The sequence below is a fragment of the Protopterus annectens genome, chromosome 4.part0 (assembly GCF_019279795.1).
Source record: "Protopterus annectens isolate FY-2018-M chromosome 4.part0, PAN1.0, whole genome shotgun sequence".
Classification (NCBI taxonomy): Eukaryota; Metazoa; Chordata; order Ceratodontiformes; family Protopteridae; genus Protopterus; species Protopterus annectens.
The window spans coordinates 1029711614-1029735393 of record NC_056733.1 but is presented as its reverse complement, the minus strand read 5'-3'; the positions used below and the strand labels follow the sequence as shown (position 1 = coordinate 1029735393).

The 23780-nt window shown below is 44.2% G+C and overlaps 1 protein-coding gene across 2 annotated transcripts in view; it reads right to left on the bottom strand.

The window, feature by feature from the left end:
• Nucleotides 1-229: 229 nt before the first annotated feature.
• The window catches only part of NME5 (NME/NM23 family member 5), a 314300-nt gene continuing 290749 nt past the window's right edge, over nucleotides 230-23780 (bottom strand). For both annotated transcript variants that reach the window (XM_044068973.1, XM_044068972.1), the window contains exons 5-6: nucleotides 13376-13494; nucleotides 230-914 (exon numbers count right to left, since the gene is read on the bottom strand). In XM_044068973.1, the coding sequence (XP_043924908.1) occupies nucleotides 828-914; nucleotides 13376-13494 (206 nt within the window). In that variant the 3' untranslated portion in view covers nucleotides 230-827. The remainder of the gene's footprint in view (nucleotides 915-13375; nucleotides 13495-23780) is intronic.

Here is a 23780-nt window from a genome sequence, read left to right as displayed (position 1 = left end):
AAATAAAATAATTAAAACCTTAATATCAGTTATTTAAATGTTGGTGGAACTGGAAAAGTCTTCCACTTAAATAAGACCAGAGGACACCCATAATCTGCAGAAAATGTAGGGTTACACATTTTCCCAACATTGATGCAGTAATGATAACATTTTACATCTTCTTGTTTGCAATATTTACAAGATAGCAGGAAAACACTAGTCATATAATGATGCAGTTCTAAAGAACAGGTGATGCTAAGCCATGCTGGATGGCTACTCTTTATTTAATCTCATTCATGAAGTAAAAGTATATGCATATGCACTTCACACACCTACTTACATATCAGTTGTCACTTTGTATTATTGACAATATTTCAATTAAACTTTTAAGACCAGAATGAAAAAATCTAATTTTCTGATTCTATCCAAATCTGAAGGAAAAACAAGCAAGTGCTGGCATTAAGAGGGTTTTGTTCTCCAAACCTTTTAAATGTAAGCATACTGTTGTCAATGGAATGACTCACACACTTTTTCCCACCATTACAATTCATGCATTCATATCTGAAAATAAATGGTGTACTTCCCTTTCTAGGTAAGAGTGGATATTTAAGCACTGTATTTAACAAGTTTCTTAATAAGCCCTGATGAAGGACTCATGCCAGCTTGAAAGTTCGAGTAACTGCAAAACTTATGTTAGTCCAATAAATGGATCACATCACTTCTGCCGTCCAGTGCCTGTATGCTCCCTTCTTTGTAGAACTCTAGAGAAAAAACAATTGCATATACAAAAACAATATAATTTCATCTCTTAGAACTTTATTTTGTCTTCTAAAATCAGCACTTCCTTCTTATTCCTCCACTTCTTCAACAACTGGCCCACCTCGAACTCTGGGTTTGTTGGGGTTGTGTTCAAGCAACCAGTCAGCAAGAAAAATCTGTTGAGAGAATACAATATTAGCATTTAACTATACTTCTCTGGAACAGAGGGCACTGAGATAATATTCTGTCCCTTTCAAGAAATTAAAAAGTACGGTTGTGTACATTTACCATAAATGTAGATGTTCGAGTATATTCACTGTTGTAGTCATTACATTTGGGTAATCTGCTGGCAGGTTGCCCTCAGTCGGCCTGATTAACAAAGTCTTTGGTCCTGCGTTGGTTGCTGTCCCTTCTTCCATGACGTCAGGGGTATAAAACATGCAGCCGATGTCATTACCTCAGTTTTTCTTGCCCCAGATGTCAGGTGCCCCCCGAATGGGGAGCAAAATATAATTTAAATTACAGCAATATAACTCCAACCAAAAGCAAATACACCAAAAAGGTTTTTAAATATAGTAACAGAAAGTAGAGGTATAGTCAGAGAAAAACAGGGGGCTGGAGGGAGGGTAACCAGGACTGCAACAGTGAATACACTCGAACATCTATATTTATGGTAAGTGTACACAACTGTACTATGTTCTTCGTGTTTCACTGTTGCAGTCATTACATTTGGGTAGATTCCCAAAGCCATGGTTGGGAGGATGGATTTATACAGCATTAGGGCCAGCTATAAGGCCCTGCAAGACAGCAGTGGCAAAGCCAGCTCTGAATTTAGAGAAAATTGGTAGATGATAATGTTTGGTGAAAGTATGAGTTGAACTCCAGGTAGCAGCTTCTAGAATATTCCTAGTAGGAACACCTCTGAGAAAGGCTGCAGAAGTAGCTGCAGCCCTGTCGGAATGAGATCTGATCCCCTGGAGGATAGGCTTTCCATGGTGCTTATAGCAGAAATGAATGCAATGGCTTATCCATTTAGAAATGGTTGGTTTTGAAATAGCCTTCCCCTGTGCCCCTGCAGCAAATGCTACCAGCAGTTGCTCAAATTTTCTTCGAGTTTTAGTCCTGTCCAAGTAGAATCTCAGTTGTCTGTGCACATCCAATGAATGCAGAATCCATTCCCCTTTGTTCTGTGGATTGGGAAAGAAAGTTGGCAAATGAATGGACTGATTAACAGCCACACTGGATACCACCTTGGGCATGAAGGATGGATTGGTCCTGAGTGACACCCTGTCCACATGAAAGATGATGAAAGGCTCCACTGCCAAAAGGGCCTGTAACTCAGATATCCTTCTAGTTGAAGTGATTGCTAAAAGGAAGGCTGTTTTCCAAGAAAGAAATTTTAAGTCTGCAGTAGCAGCTGGCTCGAAAGGAGGCAGAGTGAGTTTCTCCAATACAAAGTTAAGGTCCCAGGCAAGGGTTGGAGCTCTCCTGGGTGGTCTCAAGTTCTTGGCCCCTCTCAGGTACTGCTTGGGCAGAGGATGAGAGAACAGGGGAGGTTCTTTGTTATAATGAGCTGAAATGGCTGAGGCGTGGATTGTAATGGAGGAAAAAGACGGGCCCTTGTGAAGCATCTCAGTTAAGTATTGCAAAATCTGAGGTAAATTGGGTGCTGCTGTGCTCATCACTAAAGATTGGTTCCAGGCACAGAATCTTTTCCATTTGTCAGCATACTAGTACTAGGTCTTCTCGCCTCCAAGATGACACCCATCACAGGTTTGCTGAAGGATGCTAAGGGTGAATTTAAGTGATTAGCCAAGCTGCAAGATTCAATGTTTGGAGCTGAGGGTGCAGAATCTGGTTCTCCTGCTGAAACAGTAAGAAAGGTGTCTGAGGCAGGTGCCATGGAGTTATTTGTGACACACTGCGCAGGAACGGGTACTAGTGTTGGCGTGGCCAGTCTGGAGCAATCAAAATCATTCTTGGTTTGTCCTGTTTGACTTTTAACAGAACTTTGCAGAGTAGAGGCAGACAGGGAAAGGTGTAGACTGATAGGTTTTTCCAGCTGAAGGACAGAGCATCCACTTTCCAGGCTTTTTTGTGGGAAGTCCTTGTGCAAAATTTGTCCAACTGGTAGTTCTGGGGGGAGGCAAATAGATCTATGTCTGGGCTCCCCCATTTGCTTGTCAACATGTTAAAAATCTGTGGTTCCAATCTCCACTCGTATGGGTCCATGAGATTTCTGCTTAGTCCATCTGCCAGTGTATTTAATTTTCCCGGCAGGAATTGAGCTTGTAGGTGCACTTGGTAGCAAGGTACATCGTGGTCAGGGCCTAGGCAAGGAATGCAGTACAGATGAAAATCTTTATGAGGTATTTGCTTTCCACAAGTAATGCAATTATTAGCTTTTACTGACATCGGTAAGGAGCAAGAAAAAGTTTCCCCAATGGGGTACTTAGCTTTAAGTTGAAGACTTCGGTTCTGAAACTCGAAAACAAAAATTTCAGGAGTCGGCCGACCAGCACTTGCGAACTTCTTCTGCTTCGGGCACCGCACGGCAAGAAAGACTGAGGTAATGACATTGGCTGCATGTTTTATACCCCTGATGATCTGACGTCATGGAAGAAGGGACAGCAACTGACGCAGGACCCAAGACTTTGTTAATCAGGCCGACTGAGGGCGACCTGCCAGCAGATTACCCAAATGTAATGACTGCAACAGTGAAACACGAAGAACATCATATTTTAGCTGCTTAATATGTTCTAGTCTAACAGTTATGGGCCTTAGTCAGGAATGTGTAATATCTGAAAAGAAAACTAAGCACTAAGTCAGTGGAATGGAGAGGTAATGTATTCCAATAAACCTGATTCACTGGTGACTTATGCTTGTTTTAGTAAACTTCATTAAGTTACATACGATCAACTATATGTTTTAGCAAAGAAAAATGGTAAATTATACTATAAAAATATACAATAATAATCATATTAGTCCAAGACGGGGGTTAGCATCTGCACTATATTCTTCTTCCAAATGTATAGGAAACTAAACCCAACTTGCTGTCTTTTATGGAGGAACAGCGTATTAAGACATATAACTCCCAATGATAACCAAATCAAACAAAATTAGCTTACATTAAAAAAGGAGCAGAAGGCTTTCAGCCAACAGCTGCATGAGCTCTTCAATAAAGTGGAACAAAATGAGTTGGTCTTGATAATGTGGGACCTGAATGCTCGTACTAAGACAGAACAGGATATAAGGAATGTCTGGGTCCACATGGGTGAGACAACAAGATTAATTAATGAAAAAAAGGCCATTATTTCTGTCTAGCAAATGGCTTAATGATAGCCAGCACATGGATTGCCAACAGTCATGAGATAACATACAACAGTGGTGTGCATACAACTCTGGCAAACTTTCTCCTGGAAAGAACATGGCAGTGGGGTCAAATCTGAGATTACAAAGTCATCCCCAATGAACTGGTCCACAGCATAAATAACTGGTAGCTGCACTCAGCTGCAAGCCATGGTCAGATAAGCCTCTAAGTCAACAGAGACTAAGAGGAAGATCTGGAAGCTGACTGAACAAAAACACAGGAGTTCAAGGAAATAGTCCAGGTTCTAGTGCCTCAGTCATAAGAGGAAAGTGGTGGAGCTGAAAAAGAATGGCAGCATCTCAAAACAGCATTTGTGAAGATAACCGAACAGACGTGTAGCTGAGCTAACTATAAAAAATAAAATACATAAGGAAAGCTGGTCGTAGAAAGCAAAGGTTCATGAAGTTATCAAAGGAAAGGAGGAGTGCAGGAAGAAGCTGGAGATAGAAAAGATGGACCAGGCTAAGAAGGAGTATTGGTTGGCTAACAAAGACGCTAAGACAGTCACAACATCAAATAACAAGGCATCAGGGGAAACTCTAACAGCTTCTGGAAGGTGAATCAGTAGATGGCAGAAGGAAGATCTATCAGGAAGCAAGGCAGCAACAGAAAGGCAAAGAAGATATTCATCAGGTGCCATTCAGAAAGGATGCCCAACGATAATATTCTCATTAGTCAGCGGACAGCAATGGCAGACAGGAGGAGGAGTACATCAAGAGGCTTCTGAATGAAGAAAATCCCACAGAAGCTGTACTACCCATTACACACCCTTCAGTGAAAGAAGAAGAGAAAAACACAGTAAAAGAAGTACAAAGTGTGCTAAGGAAAATGAAGCCAGGGAAAGTGACAGGCTCAGATGAAATCACATCAGATATGCTCAAGATGCAGGATGCATTACAGGACAAATGGTTCCTCAGACTACTCTTCATGCTATAGACAGAGAGGCATATCTCAGATGAATGGAAGAATAAGCATTCCAATGACAAAGTACAAGAACAAAGGGGATATTTACAACTGCATGTGCAGAGGTATCACACTCCTGTCACACTGCATGAAAGTGATGGCTATGACTTGAATGGTGGTCTTACCCACTATAAACTGCACTTGGAGTAACTCCACGGAGTTGTCCAGTCTAACTAGACAGCAGGTGAATTTATCTCTAATATAGACTGAAACACCGCCTCCTTTGGTTTCACATATTCATTTTGTGGTCTAAAGGTGTGGAAGGCATTGTAGCCTTGAATGGCCAGGGTACTTTCTGAGGCCTTGAACTAGGTTTCTGTGACTGCACAGGCATCTACATTTTCTAGTGATAGAAGTACTTCCAGGGAGTACAGTTTTTGGTTTAAGATCCTAGCATTTAGCAGCATGACCCTTATTTTGTTAATTTCATGGCAGTAATGTTGTTTTTCAGACCTTGCCTAAAAAAGGCACTATGGGGGAGCCAGGAACCTTTGCCAGCAGCCAAAAGCTAGAGGTGCCAGGTGCAAACCGTCTCTGGCAAAGCAGCAAGGTTTGTCGACCATGGTTTCCCAGGCTGACAGGAATGGGAATCCCTTTGAATGACACCAAAAACTGAGCCAATTATTGAAATCAATCATTTTTTGTTTATACTGTGGCATCATTCTAGGTAAGGTATTATGTTGCGCAAGGCTAGGGACATACCTGCTTGGGACACATACTCAGAGAGCTCAACCATGTCTCTTTCCAAAAGCAGGAGTGTATCATGATCAGGCAATTTATTGTTTAGACACCTGGCATTAAAAGCTACCTTAATGCAATCAAATTTTGGGATCAGTATGTTAGTAACTTCAGAATGGCCATCAACTGGACTCTGCCAAAAACAGGCATGAGGGGAAGCAACAAAGGCTTTAGCCAGTATGCAAAACTTTGAAATGAGAGGAGAAAACCATCCTTAGTGAAGTAAGCTGGACTGTCGAGCATCTCTTAGTGAAGTAAGCTGGACTGACGAGCATCCTTAGTGAAGTAAACTGGACTGTCGAGCATCTCTTAGTGAAGTAAGCTGGACTGATGAGCATCCTTAGTGAAGTAAGCTGGACTGTCGAGCATCTCTTAGTGAAGTAAGCTGGACTGTCGAGCATCCTTAGTGAAGTAAGCTGGACTGTCGAGCATCTCTTAGTGAAGTAAGCTGGACTGTCGAGCATCTCTTAGTGAAGTAAGCTGGACTGTCGAGCATCTCTTAGTGAAGTAAGCTGGACTGTCGAGCATCTCTTAGTGAAGTAAGCTGGACTGTCGAGCATCTCTTAGTGAAGTAAGCTGGACTGTCGAGCATTCTTAGTGAAGTAAACTGGACTGTCGAGCACCTCTTAGTGAAGTAAGCTGGACTGTCGAGCATCTCATAGTGAAGTAAGCTGGACTGTCGAGCATATCTTAGTGAAGTAAGCTGGACTGTCGAGCATCCTTAGTGAAGTAAGCTGGACTGTCGAGCATCTCTTAGTGAAATAAGCTGGACTGTCTAGCATCTCTTAGTGAAGTAAGCTAGACTGTCGAGCATCTCTTAGTGAAGTAAGCTGGACTGTCAAGCATCTCTTAGTGAAGTAAGCTGGACTGTCAAGCACCTCTTAGTGAAGTAAGCTGGACTGTCGGGCATCTCTTAGTGAAGTAAGCTGGACTGTCAAGCATCTCTTAGTGAAGTAAGCTGGACTGTCGAGCATCTCTTAGTGAAGTAAGCTGGACCGTCAAGCATCTCTTAGTGAAGTAAGCTGGACTGTCGAGCATCTCATCCCATGCTGGCACATACTGGATCCCCTGGAATCCCCAGCTATTTACCCAGTTACTGAATCCAATTATCATTTCTTTGTATCTAAACATATTTTGAGGTGAAGGAAGGATTCCACTCAGGACTAGTGTCTTACCTGCACTTATAACATGCCTGCAAAGGTCTGACATCTTTCTCTGCATATTCCTCAGGGTTCTGTGTCAGAAGGCATTCACTCCCACATGCACCACGACCATACCATAGTTGTATGGACCCTTGCAACATCAGAGATCCTGGTGCCTGAAAGACAACTAACTGTAAACCTCTCCTTGTCCAGCCTTTTGAGTGATGATTCAGTGTGTCTGACAACAGAGTCACCTATCACTAAAACAGTTTTTATTTCTGCTATGGTTCAAAGTGATAGATTTGAAGTGTTTCTGTCCAGTGTGACTCTTCATGGGAGATATGCATAGGTAGATGAGTGAGCTGATTTTTGCTGGGACTTGATCTTATTTCTACAAGGCTCCGGAAGTGATTATTTTATAGCCTCAGCATAAAAAATCTTATTGCAATTAGAAATGCAGTGTGGTGGTGTATGAAGTTCACAGATTAATTAGGTGTTTACACCTCTCTGTTGGAATTATAGGTGTTGAATATAAATTCATAACCTGTGAGCATAAGGCAGTTTATACACTGTCATAGGAGACCTAGTTCTTACAGGCTAGCAGGCTGACCTTCCATCTAGGCCAGTTTGTATGCATTTAGAGGAGTAAAGAAAATGCAGTTAGACAAGGAGAGATCATATATAATCTTACTATCAAAGAAAAAAGTGGGGTTTCTATGTTACTCAGACCCAAAAAAATACTTAAAACTTTATATTTTAAACTTAAGTAGACAAGAGTGTCGAGTTCTGACATATGGTTTGATAATGAATACATGTGAGCCTCAATTACAAACAGAAACAGCAACATTATTCCAGAAAATAAAACCATCCCTAATGGTAAACAATAGCATTGGTTGGCTGGGGTTGTTATTTGCAGCATGACATAATGTATAGTGGATATAAAAAGTGTACACATCCCTGTTAAAATGCCAGGTTTTTGTGATATAAAAAATGAGACCACAATAAATAATTTCAAAACTTTTCCCCACCTTTAATGTGACCTATAACCTGTACAATTCAACTGAAAAACAAACAAATCTGTTAGGTTCATAGGTTGATACTAGGCTATCAGCCCAATGGCCTATACAAGCCTAGCCATAACAAATCACTGGATATTTCTTCCTACAATATTTACTTCCCTGGACCCGTGTCTAGCAGGGCAACTGACATGATTCCTGGGGTGAATTTCCTATCTCCCATCCAATCATCAAAGTTCCTTTTGAAGAGGGCCAAGGAGGTGCTCTGTTTGACATGTATGGGCAGTCTATTCCAGAGTATGGGGAGTCTCTGGGTTAGGAACCTATCCCTCCAGCATGTTTTGTTCACTGTGATGACAAATTTTAGATCCCTGGAGCATGTGGCTCAGAGGGATTGGGATTTCTTTAAGTGGAGCATGTCCAACAGCTTAGGGTTTGAGATAGCCTTCTATGTTAAGCAGAGATCACCTCTGAGTAGACGATATGCCACAGAGTATAGCTGGAGTTTATTTAGACAGTCAGCATAGGGCATCTGCTTTAGGCCTGTGATTCTTTTAGTGAGGTATTTCTGCGGCCTTTACAGCTGTTGCAATTGTCTTGTGAGGTACATACCAAATGGGGTGTGGTACTCTATAATGGGTCTAATGAGGGATGAGTACAGTGGGACAATGACCTCCTTTTTTCTGGATGAAAAGCCCTTAGTGATGAGGTGTGCCACATAGAAGGATTTCCTCACTGTTGTGGTGATGTGGTTATTGAAGGTGAGACCACTGTCCACCTGTGTCCCTAAGTCTCTGATCACACCTTCGGTGTTTAGTGTACTGCCACCTATGTGGTAATTCAGGGGTACCATGTTTTTTCCCAAAGGGGATATCTATACATTTCTTGGCATTAAGCTTGAGCCCATGGCTCTAGCACCAAGCATATGTTTCTGTAAGGCCCTTTTGCAGACTATCCACATCATTTGGTGATTCAATAATGGCTCCCAGTTTGCAGTCATCTGCGACCTTTGTTAGTCAGAATCCCTTAGTGTTGGCCTGTACTTCAGAGAAGTAGATGCCAAACAAGAGCAGTCCCAGGAGTGAACCCTAAAGTATTCCACTTGTCACTTGTCGGGAGCTGGATTTGGAGTCGACTACTTTTACAGTCCGGGTTCTGTCAGTAAGTCAGTTGGCAACCCATCGAGTGACGTAGGGATTTATGCCCAGCTTAGTAAGTTTATCTATGATTCCAGAGTGGGGGATGGTGCTGAAAGCCTTGGCAAGGTCCATATAGGCTGTGTGGACCGCCTTACCCTCGTCCACAGATCTGGAGACTGATTTGAAGAAGTCAATCAGGTTCAGGAGAGAAGATCGGCCCTTCATGAAGCCAAACTGGGTGGGGTCCAGTGTTTGAAGGTTGCCAATGTCTTTGTTTATAAATTCCATGATAATGCGTTCCATACCCTTGCAGATCAGGCTCGTCAGGCTGATGGGACGGTAGTTCCCAGGATCCAAGCTGGATCCCCCCTTGTGGAGTGGGATAATTGTAGCTGTGCGCCACTCAGTGGGCATGAAGCCTTTGGTGAGGCTATGATTAAACATGACACTTAGGTGAGGTGCCAGTTCATTTTGTAGTTCATGTAGTACACAGCCTGGGATTTCATCTGCTCCCATGGATGCTGTATTCTTAGCTTTGGAGAGTGCGGTTTCTACCTGTGTGGCCATGATTACTGGAATTTGGCAATCTTTTGGTATTGAGATGGGCCCTTTAGGGGGTGAGAGGGGGATGAAGTTGGCATTAAATCGATCTGCCAGGATATTGGCAATATCCTTGGGATCAGCATATTTAATGCCATTCTGTTGTAGCTCAGAGCAGATCTGAGCATTGCCATTTAGATTCTTGACATAACTATAGAATGCCTTGTGGTTGTCTTTGGAATCTTTGGCAATTTTATTTTTGTAACTAGCTTTTGAGGATTTTATGAAGGATCTCAGCTTCTTACTGAGGCTGCTAAGGGAGTTTTTTGCATCCTGGGATTTTCCTCTTTTCTGCAACAGTTTCTTCCTTCTGTTGTATAGTTTGTTTATTGCAGGGGACCACCAGATTGGCTTCCTTTTTTTGGAGGAGAGCGTCTTGGTTACATTTGGGATGGCACAATTCATGCACGAGTGATGTGCTCATAGTGCCTTAATGTAGGATTCAGCAGTCAAACTATCAGCTTCCGTCTGCATGGGTGTCATGAAGTTTGCCACTTCTGACTTCAGTAGCATGAAGTTGGCTTTGGAGAAGTTTTTTATGGAGGTTTCCTTACTGGGGGGTGGGGGTGGGATGTGAATGTCAAGGGTGATTTACTTATGGTCAGACCTGACCAATGAGGGGGTGACCACTGGTGTGGAGCATCTATCACCCATGTTGGTAACGACCAGGTCTAGGATATTGCAGCCCCTGATGGGACAATGGATTAGTTGATCCAGGGCATTGAAATTTATGAATTCCAAGAACCGTTGGGAAAAGGTGTTGGTACCTGAGTAGTTTTCCCAGTTAAAGATGCACACGGCCATTGGGGTTTTTCCTTTTGTATGCCCCTAGCACTGACCCCCCCCCCCTACTCCCCAATGGCTTATGTGGAGGCATTCTATGTTCTCCCAATATGAATACTTCTACATACGTGACACTAAGTTTACCATCACCTTCTTGGGATCGCCAAGCAAATCTCTCCTGGTTTTACGCAGCCATTATGAACTTGCAACGTTCCACTCACACAGATGAGTCTGGTTGACTGAAACTCTCATCCCTCTCCTCGCTGGATGGGCAAGCTGCGATAAGCCACTCATCTCCTTCCTCCCATGTCCGGCTTTTACAGTGTCTGAGTCCGTAATCAGTCTTTGGTTAACAGCGTCATTGTTAAGGCTTTATACCTTTATGCCCCTGAGGCAGGGAAAAGTGACAATATAATTATTACTGTTTATTTCGGGATGACATGGCCTTACATTTTCTGCCTTGAAAGTTCTCTTTAGCTACAAAAGCCTGTAGCACATGCCTCACTGCTTATCAAAGACAGGCATGGATGTTATTTAATGTCAATTAAGAGGTATGAGAGGAAGCCCTTTGTTGAAATTCAAGAATCAAGTTCTCCTAGGGACACCAAGCCTATGTACAAATTATTAAATTATTTTAATAGCTACTGGAATCACAAGACTCAAATAGATAAAAATACAGACCTATGAATTTGCAATATCTGACTGCTTTCCGGTTGCAAGAGGAGTTTTAAAGAGATCATTCATGGGCACTAGAAATTACATGTCAGGCATAAGGTACCACTGAACATTTAAAATCAGCTGGGATGTTGGTAGAAAGGCACTGAAGGCTGAATAAATTACAAGCAGAGGTAGAAATGTGACTTCCCTTATAGCTGCTATGATCCCTCTCAGTACAAACCTTTGTGTCCTTCCCTTTAGCCATGTAGCAGTTCAGTTCCTTAATCCCAGTCTTATGCCCAACCACTAATAAAAACACCCACTAAAAGCAATGTTATTTAATGTTTCTTTCATTTGACCTAATTATGAAACTGAACAGGACTATAGACATAAGAGGGGGTTATGGGGCCTGGACAGCAAGGTTTTTCAATTTATTTTGAACATTATATGGCAATTTTTTTTCTAATAACTGCTCGAGTTTAACCAGGGCCCACTAGTATCGTTCAGTGAAAGGGGCACTTTCCTCTGGTTCCATAGTGCAGAAATGCCTCTTCAATAGACTTCTGCTTATCCTATAATTGGCTGCTTGTGCCTGATCTAAGCAACCCTCTTCCTCTTCTTGTTCTGGATAATAATCTTACATCTCCCCATAAGCAACCCTCTTCCTCTTCTTGTTCTGGATAATAATCTTACATCTCCCCAGCATAATCCCCTGTATGCCTGCTGAGTAAAGTTCCACTTCTTCTATTCTCGGGTCATATCATTTCCACTGCGTCCTGCACACCCTTTCAGTGTTTTTCTCCATGTTCGCATTCTATCAGACTGATGTCACCTTCCCTGCTGCAAGGCTACCAGAATTGCACACAGAACCCACAAATGTCCTGGCCAGCACAAAGAACAGCACATCAGGAGCATTACCACTACTTCTGGATTGCAGCCTTCTGAGAACATAATCCAGTATTCTGAATGCTGCTCCCACAGTCCCCTTATTTTGTTCCTGATGGTCCCAGTTCAGGTATAATCCATGCCCCAATATCCTTTTCCTGCTCTGTTGCCATCAGTTCCACTCCCTGCTGATACTCCACACCAGGTTTGCTCTGTCCCAGATTTTACCTTTGTCTACACCTTTCTGCCCACCTGTTCACCCTACTCGTACCCTATTCTTCATTGTTGCACCCATTCTGAGTCATCAGTAAAGAGGTTAGTGCTACTCTCTTTTCTCAGGACAGACCTCTTGCTAGGCTAATGTCTTCCCTTCTGCTATCATCCTTCTTGCCAAGACCCTTTTTGTCTCTCCCTTCATCCACAGAATGATCCACTTCCTTAGTATCAGTTGTAACACTAATCTCTCCAAAAAGTGCCAGAAACGTGTGCAAATCAAAACACTGAAACCAAACCAATGCATATGAAATATGTGCTGTATTTATTTATTTATTTAACATTTGTTTACTGGTGACGTCTGACTGGGACAGAGCCCATTTTCAGCAGAGCCCCGGGAAGAAATACTCCAGACCCATGTCTTTGAAATGTGGGAGGAAATCGGAGCACCCGGAGGAAACCCACATGAATACAGGGATGACATGTGGACTCAGCACAGAAGGCACTCCAGACAAGAATCAAATAGAAGAACCTTTTGCTGTGAAGTGACAATTCTAACCACAGCACTACTGCACTGCCCAGATAACTGTCTCAATAAAATGGCAAAACAAACTAAATACATGGAAGCAATGTTCTTAAGACATACCTATCCAGAAAAAAATGTAATTCTTACTGTAAGACAGTGGAAGACAGGATGCATCCAAAAATGCATTTAGGCTATTTTCATCAGTTCCTTGAGAAACGACAAAAATAACTGGCAAGTCTATTAGAGCTCATTTTGTTGAAATGATATTACCAACAACAAGCTTTCTGTCATGCTGCGTTTCATAAAACCAAACTGAAGAGCAAGGATGTCTGGCTGCTGAATATCTGAAGTAGTGCATTGAGTGGCCTGACTTTTATTTTATTTATAATTTTATTAATTATTCATGTTCTCAAAAAGGAATAAAACAGACGGTTCCATTTTGATGTCTAAAACACTATTTTCCCTGCAGCATCAAGCTAACGAACATAAGACATACAGAATACTACATTAGATGACATGGTGTTCTATACTCTACAGCAATGCAGTCTACAGTCAACCAAAGAAAAGTACTGATACATGCATAAAATTGTACTTATCTTACGTACAATCGGATCTGCAGGTTTTTGCTTGCAGAGTGCTGTCAATCCAGAAAGCAATGTAGGATTTACATATATACTTAAGTAGTCTGTAGCTGCCTGTCCAACTGGGACTGGATCCACAGTCACTAACAAAAAAAGGGTGTTATAATTAGTACCAGTTATTTTCAACACTGTCAGTCCCTGCATCTTTTATGCTAGTTTGCATTCCACACATTTGAGAACAGCTTCTGACATTCAGACCAGTTTTCATTTTCCCTTCATCAGAGCTGTACAACTCTAGCAAATTCACAACAAAACAAAGAAAGCTTATGCATGAGATTCTATGCCTCTAGGGCCCTTGTACTGTCTGATGGCAAAGATGCCGCAGCCTGCTTTCTCCCTACCATGGAGCAGTGCTGCTGTCTCCATAACTATCAGCAATGTTAACCTTTGGATGGTTATCAAAAGACCCAGAAAAGCAGCAGGGAGCACAGGATAGCACACAGGGGTTCAAGGACTGATGCCTGAAACCTCCTGGTTACAGATATGCCGAGGGGGCCCACAGTGGTATAGATTCAGTCCAGCATATTACCCACACCAGGCGAGCAGTGCTCAGCGTGTGCCTTATCCTTTAAAGCACAGTCTATAAATGGCAATTCCTAATACATCTAAGGCCTGCCCTTCTCCTGCTGCAGGATATATAGGAAAGAATGAAAGTGGGATTGTTATGCACCAAACATTTGTGGAACAAGTCAGAATCTGATGAGCTTTTATAGTTGGAAGAATTTCATCCTCCTGAATTATTATATCGGACCTGAAACATCACGCAGACCACAGTGTAGCTAGATACATACAACCATACCTTGTGTAGTTCTACATCACTTTCTTTGGTTAAGTTACTAACTCCTCTACATGAAGTATCCAATTATTAAGTTCAGTGTGTTACACGGAAGCACATTTTCCCCCACAGGTGGATTTGTACCCCTGCATAATGTTTAAAAACCAGTCTGTAGCTCAAAAGAACCAAGAAAACATTATCAGAGAAAATAATGCTGACAGTACACACACACCCTGCCCCAGACACCTGTATTACATGCTTTGAACAACATTTTCTCCAGCTACATGGTAGGCCAGTGTATCTGTCAGTTGGTAACTATACACTCATTAACACAATACTGAAAACTTACAAACATGATTTGCACATGTGTAGACAAAGAAGAGCATAAATTTCTTTATGTGTCAAACTTCAAAGTATATAACCATCATATGTCATATGAATTTACATAAATTACAAGTCATTAATTATTTTTGGTTGACAATATTTTCCTTGTGACACTGCTGGTTTATGTCTTGGGGGACATTTCATCAGTTCTTCCTTGAAGGCTAGGCGACAAACATTTTCAGATATTTTACATCCAAAACAACCTTGAAAACTACAGGTGTTGCAATGTGGGCATGCACCGAATGAAAAATATTGCTTCTTTTCTTACTGGATTCAGAATACTTGTCACACGTTAAAGGAAGGCCATCACAGCCCAATTCACCTGCTATTTCAAAGCATCCCTAGAGATGGGAAACAGCAGCAGAAAAACATGCTTTTGAAGGAATTTTAAAAATGTTGTGGCATAATTCAGTGATACATTTCTCAGTATACAGTATCTCATCTAAAGTTTACTTGAGTCATTGTGTGTAAATATCCTACATTGTTAAGCGCTGTACATTGAAAGGGGAACATGGATAGTTGTATGCAGTTCTATAAAGATTATGAGTTTATGCCATAACTACGACTACACCATGGAAAAGGCATAGCCAATATGTTTTACTATGGTAAAACTTAAAAAATGACTCAGATGGAAATTACTCAGATGGGACTGAGACCTATTTAGCATCATCTGCTTCTGTAACAAAAAACGGCTATGCATTTAGCATAATGATAGACTTATATAACCATCTATTTCAAAACCAGTAGGTCTAAGAGTACATTGCTTAGGCAGCTTGGCAAGGGTAACTGCAGCCCTGTTCCAATAATGTTCTGTACTCCTGACTAATTCTTTGCATCTCCTTTCTCTCCTTTGAAAGCAAAGCACCAAAGAGGAAACAACCATTCAAGTGGATAAAAGGCAAAAGATAACATTGCGTAGACCTCATCCACCTTAGACGAGAGGAAGGACAGAGGGTGTGTTGAGCCATAGTCACGCAGATCAGTCATTATGGTAAGTATGTAACTTTTGTATCTGACATGACCAGGCTCGTCTTTTTCAGAACCAGAAAGACAGCATCGCTAGCTCATCCCCACAGAAGTTTCATCCTCATTTAATCTCTGTCTTTGGAATATGACAGGCCTCTGTGAAGAAACAGGATCTCTCCCCAGCCTCCCCACAGAAGCTTTATCCTCATTTAATCTCTGTCTTTGGACTGTGACAGGCCTCTGTGAAGAAACAGGATCCCTCCCCAGCCTCCCCACAGAAGCTTCTTCCTCATTTAATCCCTGTCTTTGGACTGTGACAGGCCTCTGTGAAGAAACAGGATCCCTCCCCAGCCTCCCCACAGAAGCTTTATCCTCATTTAATCTCTGTCTTTGGACTGTGACAGGTCTCTGTGAAGAAACAGGATCCCCCCAGCCTCCCCACAGAAGCTTTATCCTCATTTAATCTCTGTCTTTGGACTGTGACAGGTCTCTGTGCAGAAACAGGATCCATCCTCAGCCGCCCCACAGAAGCTTTATCCTCATTTAATCTCTGTCTCTGGACTGTGACAGGTCTCTGTGTAGAAAAAGGATCCCCCCAGCCTCCCAACAGAAGCTTTATCCTCATTTAATCTCTGTCTTTGGACAGTGACAGGTCTCTGGGAAGAAACAGGATCCCTCCTCAGCCTCCCCACAGAAGCTTTATCCTCATTTAATCTCTGTCTTTGGACTGTGACATGTCTCTGTGAAGAAACAGGATTCCTCCCCAGCCTCCCCACACAAGCTTTATCCTCATTTATTCTCTATCTTTGGACTGTGACAGGTCTCTGTGTAGAAACAGGACCCCCATCCTCCCCACAGAAGCTTTATCCTCATTTACTCTCTGTCTTTGGACTGTGACAGGTCTCTGTGCAGAAACAGGATCCCTCGCCAGCCTCCCCACAGAAGCTTTATCCTCATTTAATCTCTGTCTTTGGACTGTGACAGGTCTCAGTGAAGAAACAGGATCCCTCCCCAGCCTCCCCACAGAAGTTATATCCTCATTTAATCCCTGTCTTTGGACTGTGACAGGTCTCTGTGAAGAAACAGGATCCCTCCCCAGCCTCCCCACAGAAGCTTTATCCTCATGTAATCTCTATCTTTGGACTGTGACAGGTCTCTGTGTAGACACAGGATCCCCCCAGCCTCCCCACAGAAGCTTTATCCTCATTTAATCTCTGTCTTTGGACTGTGACAGGTCTCTGTGAAGAAACAGGATCCCCCCAGCCTCCCCACAGAAGCTTTATCCTCATTTAATCTCTGTCTTTGGAGTGTGACTGGTCTCCGTGAAGAAACAGGATCTCTCCCCAGCCTCCCCACAGAAGTTATATCCTCATTTAATCTCTGTCTTTGGACTGTGACAGATCTCTGTGAAGAAACAGGATCCCTCCCCAGCCTCCCCAGAGAAGCTTTATCCTCATGTAATCTCTATCTTTGGACTGTGACAGGTCTCTGTGTAGAAACAGGACCCCCCTAGCCTCCCCACAGAAGCTTTATCCTTATTTAATCTCTGTATTTGGACTGTGACAGTTCTCTGTGAAGAAACAAGATCCCTCCCCAGCCTCCCCACAGAAGCTTTATCCTCATTTAATCTCTGTCTTTGGACTGTGACAGGTCTCTGTGAAGAAACAGGATCCCCCCAGCCTCCCCACAGAAGCTTTATCCTCATTTAATCTCGGTCTTTGGACTGTGACAAGTCTCTGTGAAGAAACAGGACCCCCCCCAGCCTAGGCACAGAAGCTTTATCCTAATTTAATCTCTGTCTTTGGACTGTGACAGGTCTCTGTGTAGAAACAGGATCCCCCCCAGCCTCCCCACACAAGCTTTATCCTCATTTAATCTCTGTCTTTGGACTGTGACAGGCCTCTGTGAAGAAACAAGACCCCCCCAGCCTCCCCACAGAAGCTTTATCCTCATTTAATCTCTGTCTTTGGACTGGGACAGGTCTCTGTGTAGAAACAGGATCCCCCCCAGCCTCCCCACAGAAGCTTTATCCTCATTTAATCTCTGTCTTTGGACTGTGATAGGCCTTTGTGAAGAAACAGGACCCCCCCCAGCTTCGCCACAGAAGCTTTATCCTCATTTAATCTCTGTCTTTGGACTGTGACAGGTCTCTGTGAAGAAACAGGATCCCTCCGCAGCCTCCCCACAGAAGCTTTATCCTCATTTAATCTCTGTCTTTGGACTGTGACAGGTCTCTGTGTAGAAACAGGACCCCCCCCCAAGCCTCCCCACAGAAGCTTTATCCTCATTTAATCTCTGTCTTTGGAGTGTGACAAATCTCTGTGAAGAAACAGGAACCCCCCCCCCAGCCTCCCCACAGAACCTTTATCCTCATTTAATCTCTGTCTTTGGACTGTGACAGGTCTCTGTGAAGAAACAGGATCACCCCCAGCCTCCCCACAGAAGCTTTATCCTCATTTAATCTCTGTCTTTGGACTGTGACAGGTCTCTGTGAAGAAACAGGATCCCCCCAGCCTCCCCACAGAAGCTTTATCCTCATTTAATCTCGGTCTTTGGACTGTGACAGGTCTCTGTGTAGAAACAGGACCCCCCCCAGCCTCCTCACAGAAGCTTTATCCTCATTTAATCTCTGTCTTTGAACTGTGACAGGTCTCTGTGTAGAAACAGGATCCCCAGCCTCCCCACAGAAGCTTTATCCTCATTTAATCTCTGTCTTTGGACTGTGACAGGCCTCTGTGAAGAAACAGGACCCCCCCCAGCCTCCCCACAGAAGCTTTATCCTCATTTAATCTCGGTCTTTGGACTGTGACAGGTCTCTGTGTAGAAACAGGATCCCCCCAACCTCCCCACAGAAGCTTTATCCTCATTTAATCTCTGTGTTTGGACTGTGATAGGCCTCTGTGAAGAAACAGGATCCCCCCAGCCTCGCCACAGAAGCTTTATCCTCATTTCATCTCTGTCTTTGGACTGTGACAGGTCTCTGTGAAGAAACAGGATCCCCCCCCCAGCCTCCACACAGAAGCTTTATCCTCATTTAATCTCTGACTTTGGACTGTGACAGGCCTTTGTGAAGAATCAGGATCCCCCCCAGCCTATCCACAGAAGCTTTATCCTGATTTAATCTCTGTCTTTGGACTGTGACAGGTCTCTGTGTAGAAACAGTATCCCCCCCCAGCCTCCTCACTGAAGCTTTATCCTCATTTAATCTCTGTCTTTGGACTGTGACAGGTCTCTGTGTAGAAACAGGACCCCCCCCCCATCCTCCCCACAGAAGCTTTATCCTCATTTAATCTCGGTCTTTGGACTGTGACAGGTCTCTGTGAAGAAACAGGACCCCAACAGCCTCCCCACAGAATCTTTATCCTCATTTAATCTCTGTCTTTGGACTGTGACAGGCCTCTGTGAAGAAACATGATTCCCCTCAGCCTCCCCACAGAAGCTTTATCCTCATTTAATCTCTGTCTTTGGAGTGTGACAAATCTCTGTGAAGAAACAGGAACCCCCCCCCCCAGCCTCCCCACAGAACCTTTATCCTCATTTAATCTCTGTCTTTGGACTGTGACAGGTCTCTGTGAAGAAACAGGATCACCCCCAGCCTCCCCACAGAAGCTTTATCCTCATTTAATCTCTGTCTTTGGACTGTGACAGGTCTCTGTGAAGAAACAGGATCACCCCCAGCCTCCCCACAGAAGCTTTATCCTCATTTAATCTCGGTCTTTGGACTGTGACAGGTCTCTGTGTAGAAACAGGACCCCCCCCCAGCCTCCTCACAGAAGCTTTATCCTCATTTAATCTCTGTCTTTGAACTGTGACAGGTCTCTGTGTAGAAACAGGATCCCCCCAGCCTCCCCACAGAAGCTTTATCCTCATTTAATCTCTGTCTTTGGACTGTGACAGGCCTCTGTGAAGAAACAGGACCCCCCCCAGCCTCCCCACAGAAGCTTTATCCTCATTTAATCTCGGTCTTTGGACTGTGACAGGTCTCTGTGTAGAAACAGGATCCCCCCAACCTCCCCACAGAAGCTTTATCCTCATTTAATCTCTGTGTTTGGACTGTGATAGGCCTCTGTGAAGAAACAGGATCCCCCCAGCCTCGCCACAGAAGCTTTATCCTCATTTCATCTCTGTCTTTGGACTGTGACAGGTCTCTGTGAAGAAACAGGATCCCCCCCCCAGCCTCCACACAGAAGCTTTATCCTCATTTAATCTCTGACTTTGGACTGTGACAGGCCTTTGTGAAGAATCAGGATCCCCCCCAGCCTATCCACAGAAGCTTTATCCTGATTTAATCTCTGTCTTTGGACTGTGACAGGTCTCTGTGTAGAAACAGTATCCCCCCCCAGCCTCCTCACTGAAGCTTTATCCTCATTTAATCTCTGTCTTTGGACTGTGACAGGTCTCTGTGTAGAAACAGGACCCCCCCCCCATCCTCCCCACAGAAGCTTTATCCTCATTTAATCTCGGTCTTTGGACTGTGACAGGTCTCTGTGAAGAAACAGGACCCCCACAGCCTCCCCACAGAAGCTTTATCCTCATTTAATCTCTGTCTTTGGACTGTGACAGGCCTCTGTGAAGAAACATGATTCCCCTCAGCCTCCCCACAGAAGCTTTATCCTCATTTAATCTCTGTCTTTGGAGTGTGACAGGTCTCTGTGAAGAAACAGGATCCCTCCCCAGCCTCCGCACAGAAGCTTTATCCTCATTTAATCTCTGTCTTTGGACTGTGACAGGTCTCTGTGAAGAAACAGGATCCCTCCCCAGCCTCCCCACAGAAGCTTTATCCTCATTTAATCTCTATCTTTGGACTGTGACAGGTCTCTGTGTAGAAACAGGACCCCCCCCCAGCCTCCCCACAGAAACTTTATCCTCATTTAATCTCTGTCTTTGGACTGTGACAGGTCTCTGTGAAGAAACAGGATCCCTACCCAGCCTCGCCACAGAAGCTTTATCCTCATTTAATCTGTGTCTTTGGAGTGTGACAGGTCTCTGTGAAGAAATAGGATCCCTCCGCAGCCTCCCCACAGAAGCTTTATCCTCATTTAATCTCTGTCTTTGGACTGTGACAGGTCTCTGTGTAGAAACAGGATCCCCCCCAGCCTCCCCACAGAAGCTTTATCCTCATTTAATCTCTGTCTTTGGAGTGTGACAAATCTCTGTGAAGAAACAGGAACCCCCCCACAGCCTCCCCACAGAAGCTTTATCCTCATTTAATCTCTGTCTTTGGACTGTGACCGGTCTCTGTGAAGAAACAAGATCCCTCCCCAGCCTCCCCACAGAAGCTTTATCCTCATTTAATCTCGGTCTTTGGACTGTGACAGGTCTCTGTGTAGAAACAGGACCCCCCCCCAGCCTCCACACAGAAGCTTTATCCTCATTTAATCTATGTCTTTGGACTGTGACAGGTCTCTGTGTAGAAACAGGATCCCCCCAGCCTCCCCACAGAAGCTTTATCCTCATTTAATCTCTGTCTTTGTACTGTGACAGGCCTCTGTGAAGAAACAGGACCCCCCCCAGCCTCCCCACAGAAGCTTTATCCTCATTTAATCTCTGTCTTTGGACTGTGACAGGTCTCTGTGTAGAAACAGGATCCCGCCAACCTCCCCACAGAAGCTTTATCCTCATTTACTCTCTGTATTTGGACTGTGACAGGCCTCTGTGAAGAAACAGGACCCCCCCAGCCTCCCCACAGAAGCTTTATCCTCATTTAATCTCTGTCTTTGGAATGTGACAGGTCTCTGTGTAGAAACAGGATCCCCCAACCACCCCACAGAAGCTTTATCCTCATTTAATCTCTGTCGTTGGACTGTGATAGGCCTCTGTGAAGAAACAGGATCCCCCCAGCCTCACCACAGAAGCTTTATCCTCATTTCATCTCTGTCTTTGGACTGTGACAGGTCTCTGTGAAGAAACAGGATCTCCCCCCCCCAGCCTCCCCACAGAAGCTTTATCCTCATTTAATCTCTGACTTTGGACTGTGACAGGCCTTTGTGAAGAATCAGGATCCCCCCCAGCCTCCCCACAGAAGCTTTATCCTGATTTAATCTCTGTCTTTGGACTGTGACAGGTCTCTGTGTAGAAACAGTATCCCCCCCCCCCCCCGCCCAGCCTCCTCACCGAAGCTTTATCCTCATTTAATCTCTGTCTTTGGACTGTGACAGGTCTCTGTGTAGAAACAGGACCCCCACCCAATCCTCCCCACAGAAGCTTTATCCTCATTTAATCTCTGTCTTTTGACTGTGACAGGTCTCTGTGTAGAAACAGGATCTCTCCCAAGCCGCCCCACAGAAGCTTTATTCTCATTTAATCTCTGTCTTTGGAGTGTGACAGGTCTCTGTGAATAAAAAGGACCCCCACAGCCTCCCCACAGAAGCTTTATCCTCATTTAATCTCTGTCTTTGGACTGTGACAGGCCTCTGTGAAGAAACATGATCCCCCTCAGCCTCCCCACAGAAGCTTTATCCTCATTTAATCTCTGTCTTTGGAGTGTGACAGGTCTCTGTGAAGAAACAGGATCCCTCCCCAGCCTCCGCACAGAAGCTTTATCCTCATTTAATCTCTGTCTTTGGACTGTGACAGGTCTCTGTGAAGAAACAGGATCCCTCCCCAGCCTCCCCACAGAAGCTTTATCCTCATTTAATCTCTATCTTTGGACTGTGACAGGTCTCTGTGTAGAAACTGTACCCCCCCCAGCCTCCCCACAGAAGCTTTATCCTCATTTAATCTCGGTCTTTGGACTGTGACAGGTCTCTGTGTAGAAACAGGACCCCCCCCCAGCCTCCACACAGAAGCTTTATCCTCATTTAATCTCTGTCTTTGGACTGCGACAGGTCTCTGTGTAGAAACAGGATCCCCCCAGCCTCCCCAAAGAAGCTTTATCCTCATTTAATCTCTGTCTTTGTACTGTGACAGGCCTCTGTGAAGAAACAGGACCCCCCCAGCCTCCCCATAGAAGCTTTATCCTCATTTAATCTCTGTCTTTGGACTGTGACAGGTCTCTGTGTAGAAACAGGATCCCCCCAACCTCCCCACAGAAGCTTTATCCTCATTTAATCTCTGTCTTTGGACTGTGACAGGCCTCTGTGAAGAAACAGGACCCCCCAGCCTCCCCACAGAAGCTTTATCCTCATTTAATCTCTGTCTTTGGACTGTGACAGGTCTCTGTGTAGAAACAGGATCCCCCCAACCACCCCACAGAAGCTTTATCCTCATTTAATCTCTGTCTTTGGACTGTGATAGGCCTCTGTGAAGAAACAGGATCCCCCCCAGCCTCACCACAGAAGCATTATCCTCATTTCATCTCTGTCTTTGGACTGTGACAGGTCTCTGTGAAGAAACAGGATCCCCCCCCCCAGCCTCCCCACAGAAGCTTTATCCTCATTTAATCTCTGACTTTGGACTGTGACAGGCCTTTGTGAAGAATCAGGATCCCCCCCAGCCTCCCCACAGAAGCTTTATCCTGATTTAATCTCTGTCTTTGGACTGTGACAGGTCTCTGTGTAGAAACAGTATCCCCGCCCAGCCTCCTCACCGAAGCTTTATCCTCATTTAATCACTGTCTTTGGACTGTGACAGGTCTCTGTGTAGAAACAGGACCCCCCCATCCTCTCCACAGAAGCTTTATCCTCATTTAATCTCTGTCTTTTGACTGTGACAGGTCTCTGTGTAGAAACAGGATCTCTCCCAAGCCACCCCACAGAAGCTTTATTCTCATTTAATCTCTGTCTTTGGAGTGTGACAGGTCTCTGTGAATAAAAAGGACCCCCACAGCCTCCCCACAGAAGCTTTATCCTCATTTAATCTCTGTCTTTGGACTGTGACAGGCCTCTGTGAAGAAACATGATCCCCCTCAGCCTCCCCACAGAAGCTTTATCCTCACTTAATCTCTGTCTTTGGAGTGTGACAGGTCTCTGTGAAGAAACAGGATCCCTCCCCAGCCTCCGCACAGAAGCTTTATCCTCATTTAATCTCTGTCTTTGGACTGTGACAGGTCTCTGTGAAGAAACAGGATCCCTCCCCAGCCTCCCCACAGAAGCTTTATCCTCATTTAATCTCTATCTTTGGACTGTGACAGGTCTCTGTGTAGAAACAGGACCCCCCCCAGCCTCCCCACAGAAGCTTTATCCTCATTTAATCTCTGTCTTTGGACTGTGACAGGTCTCTGTGAAGAAACAGGATCCCTACCCAGCCTCGCCACAGAAGCTTTATCCTCATTTAATCTCTGTCTTTGGAGTGACAGGTCTCTGT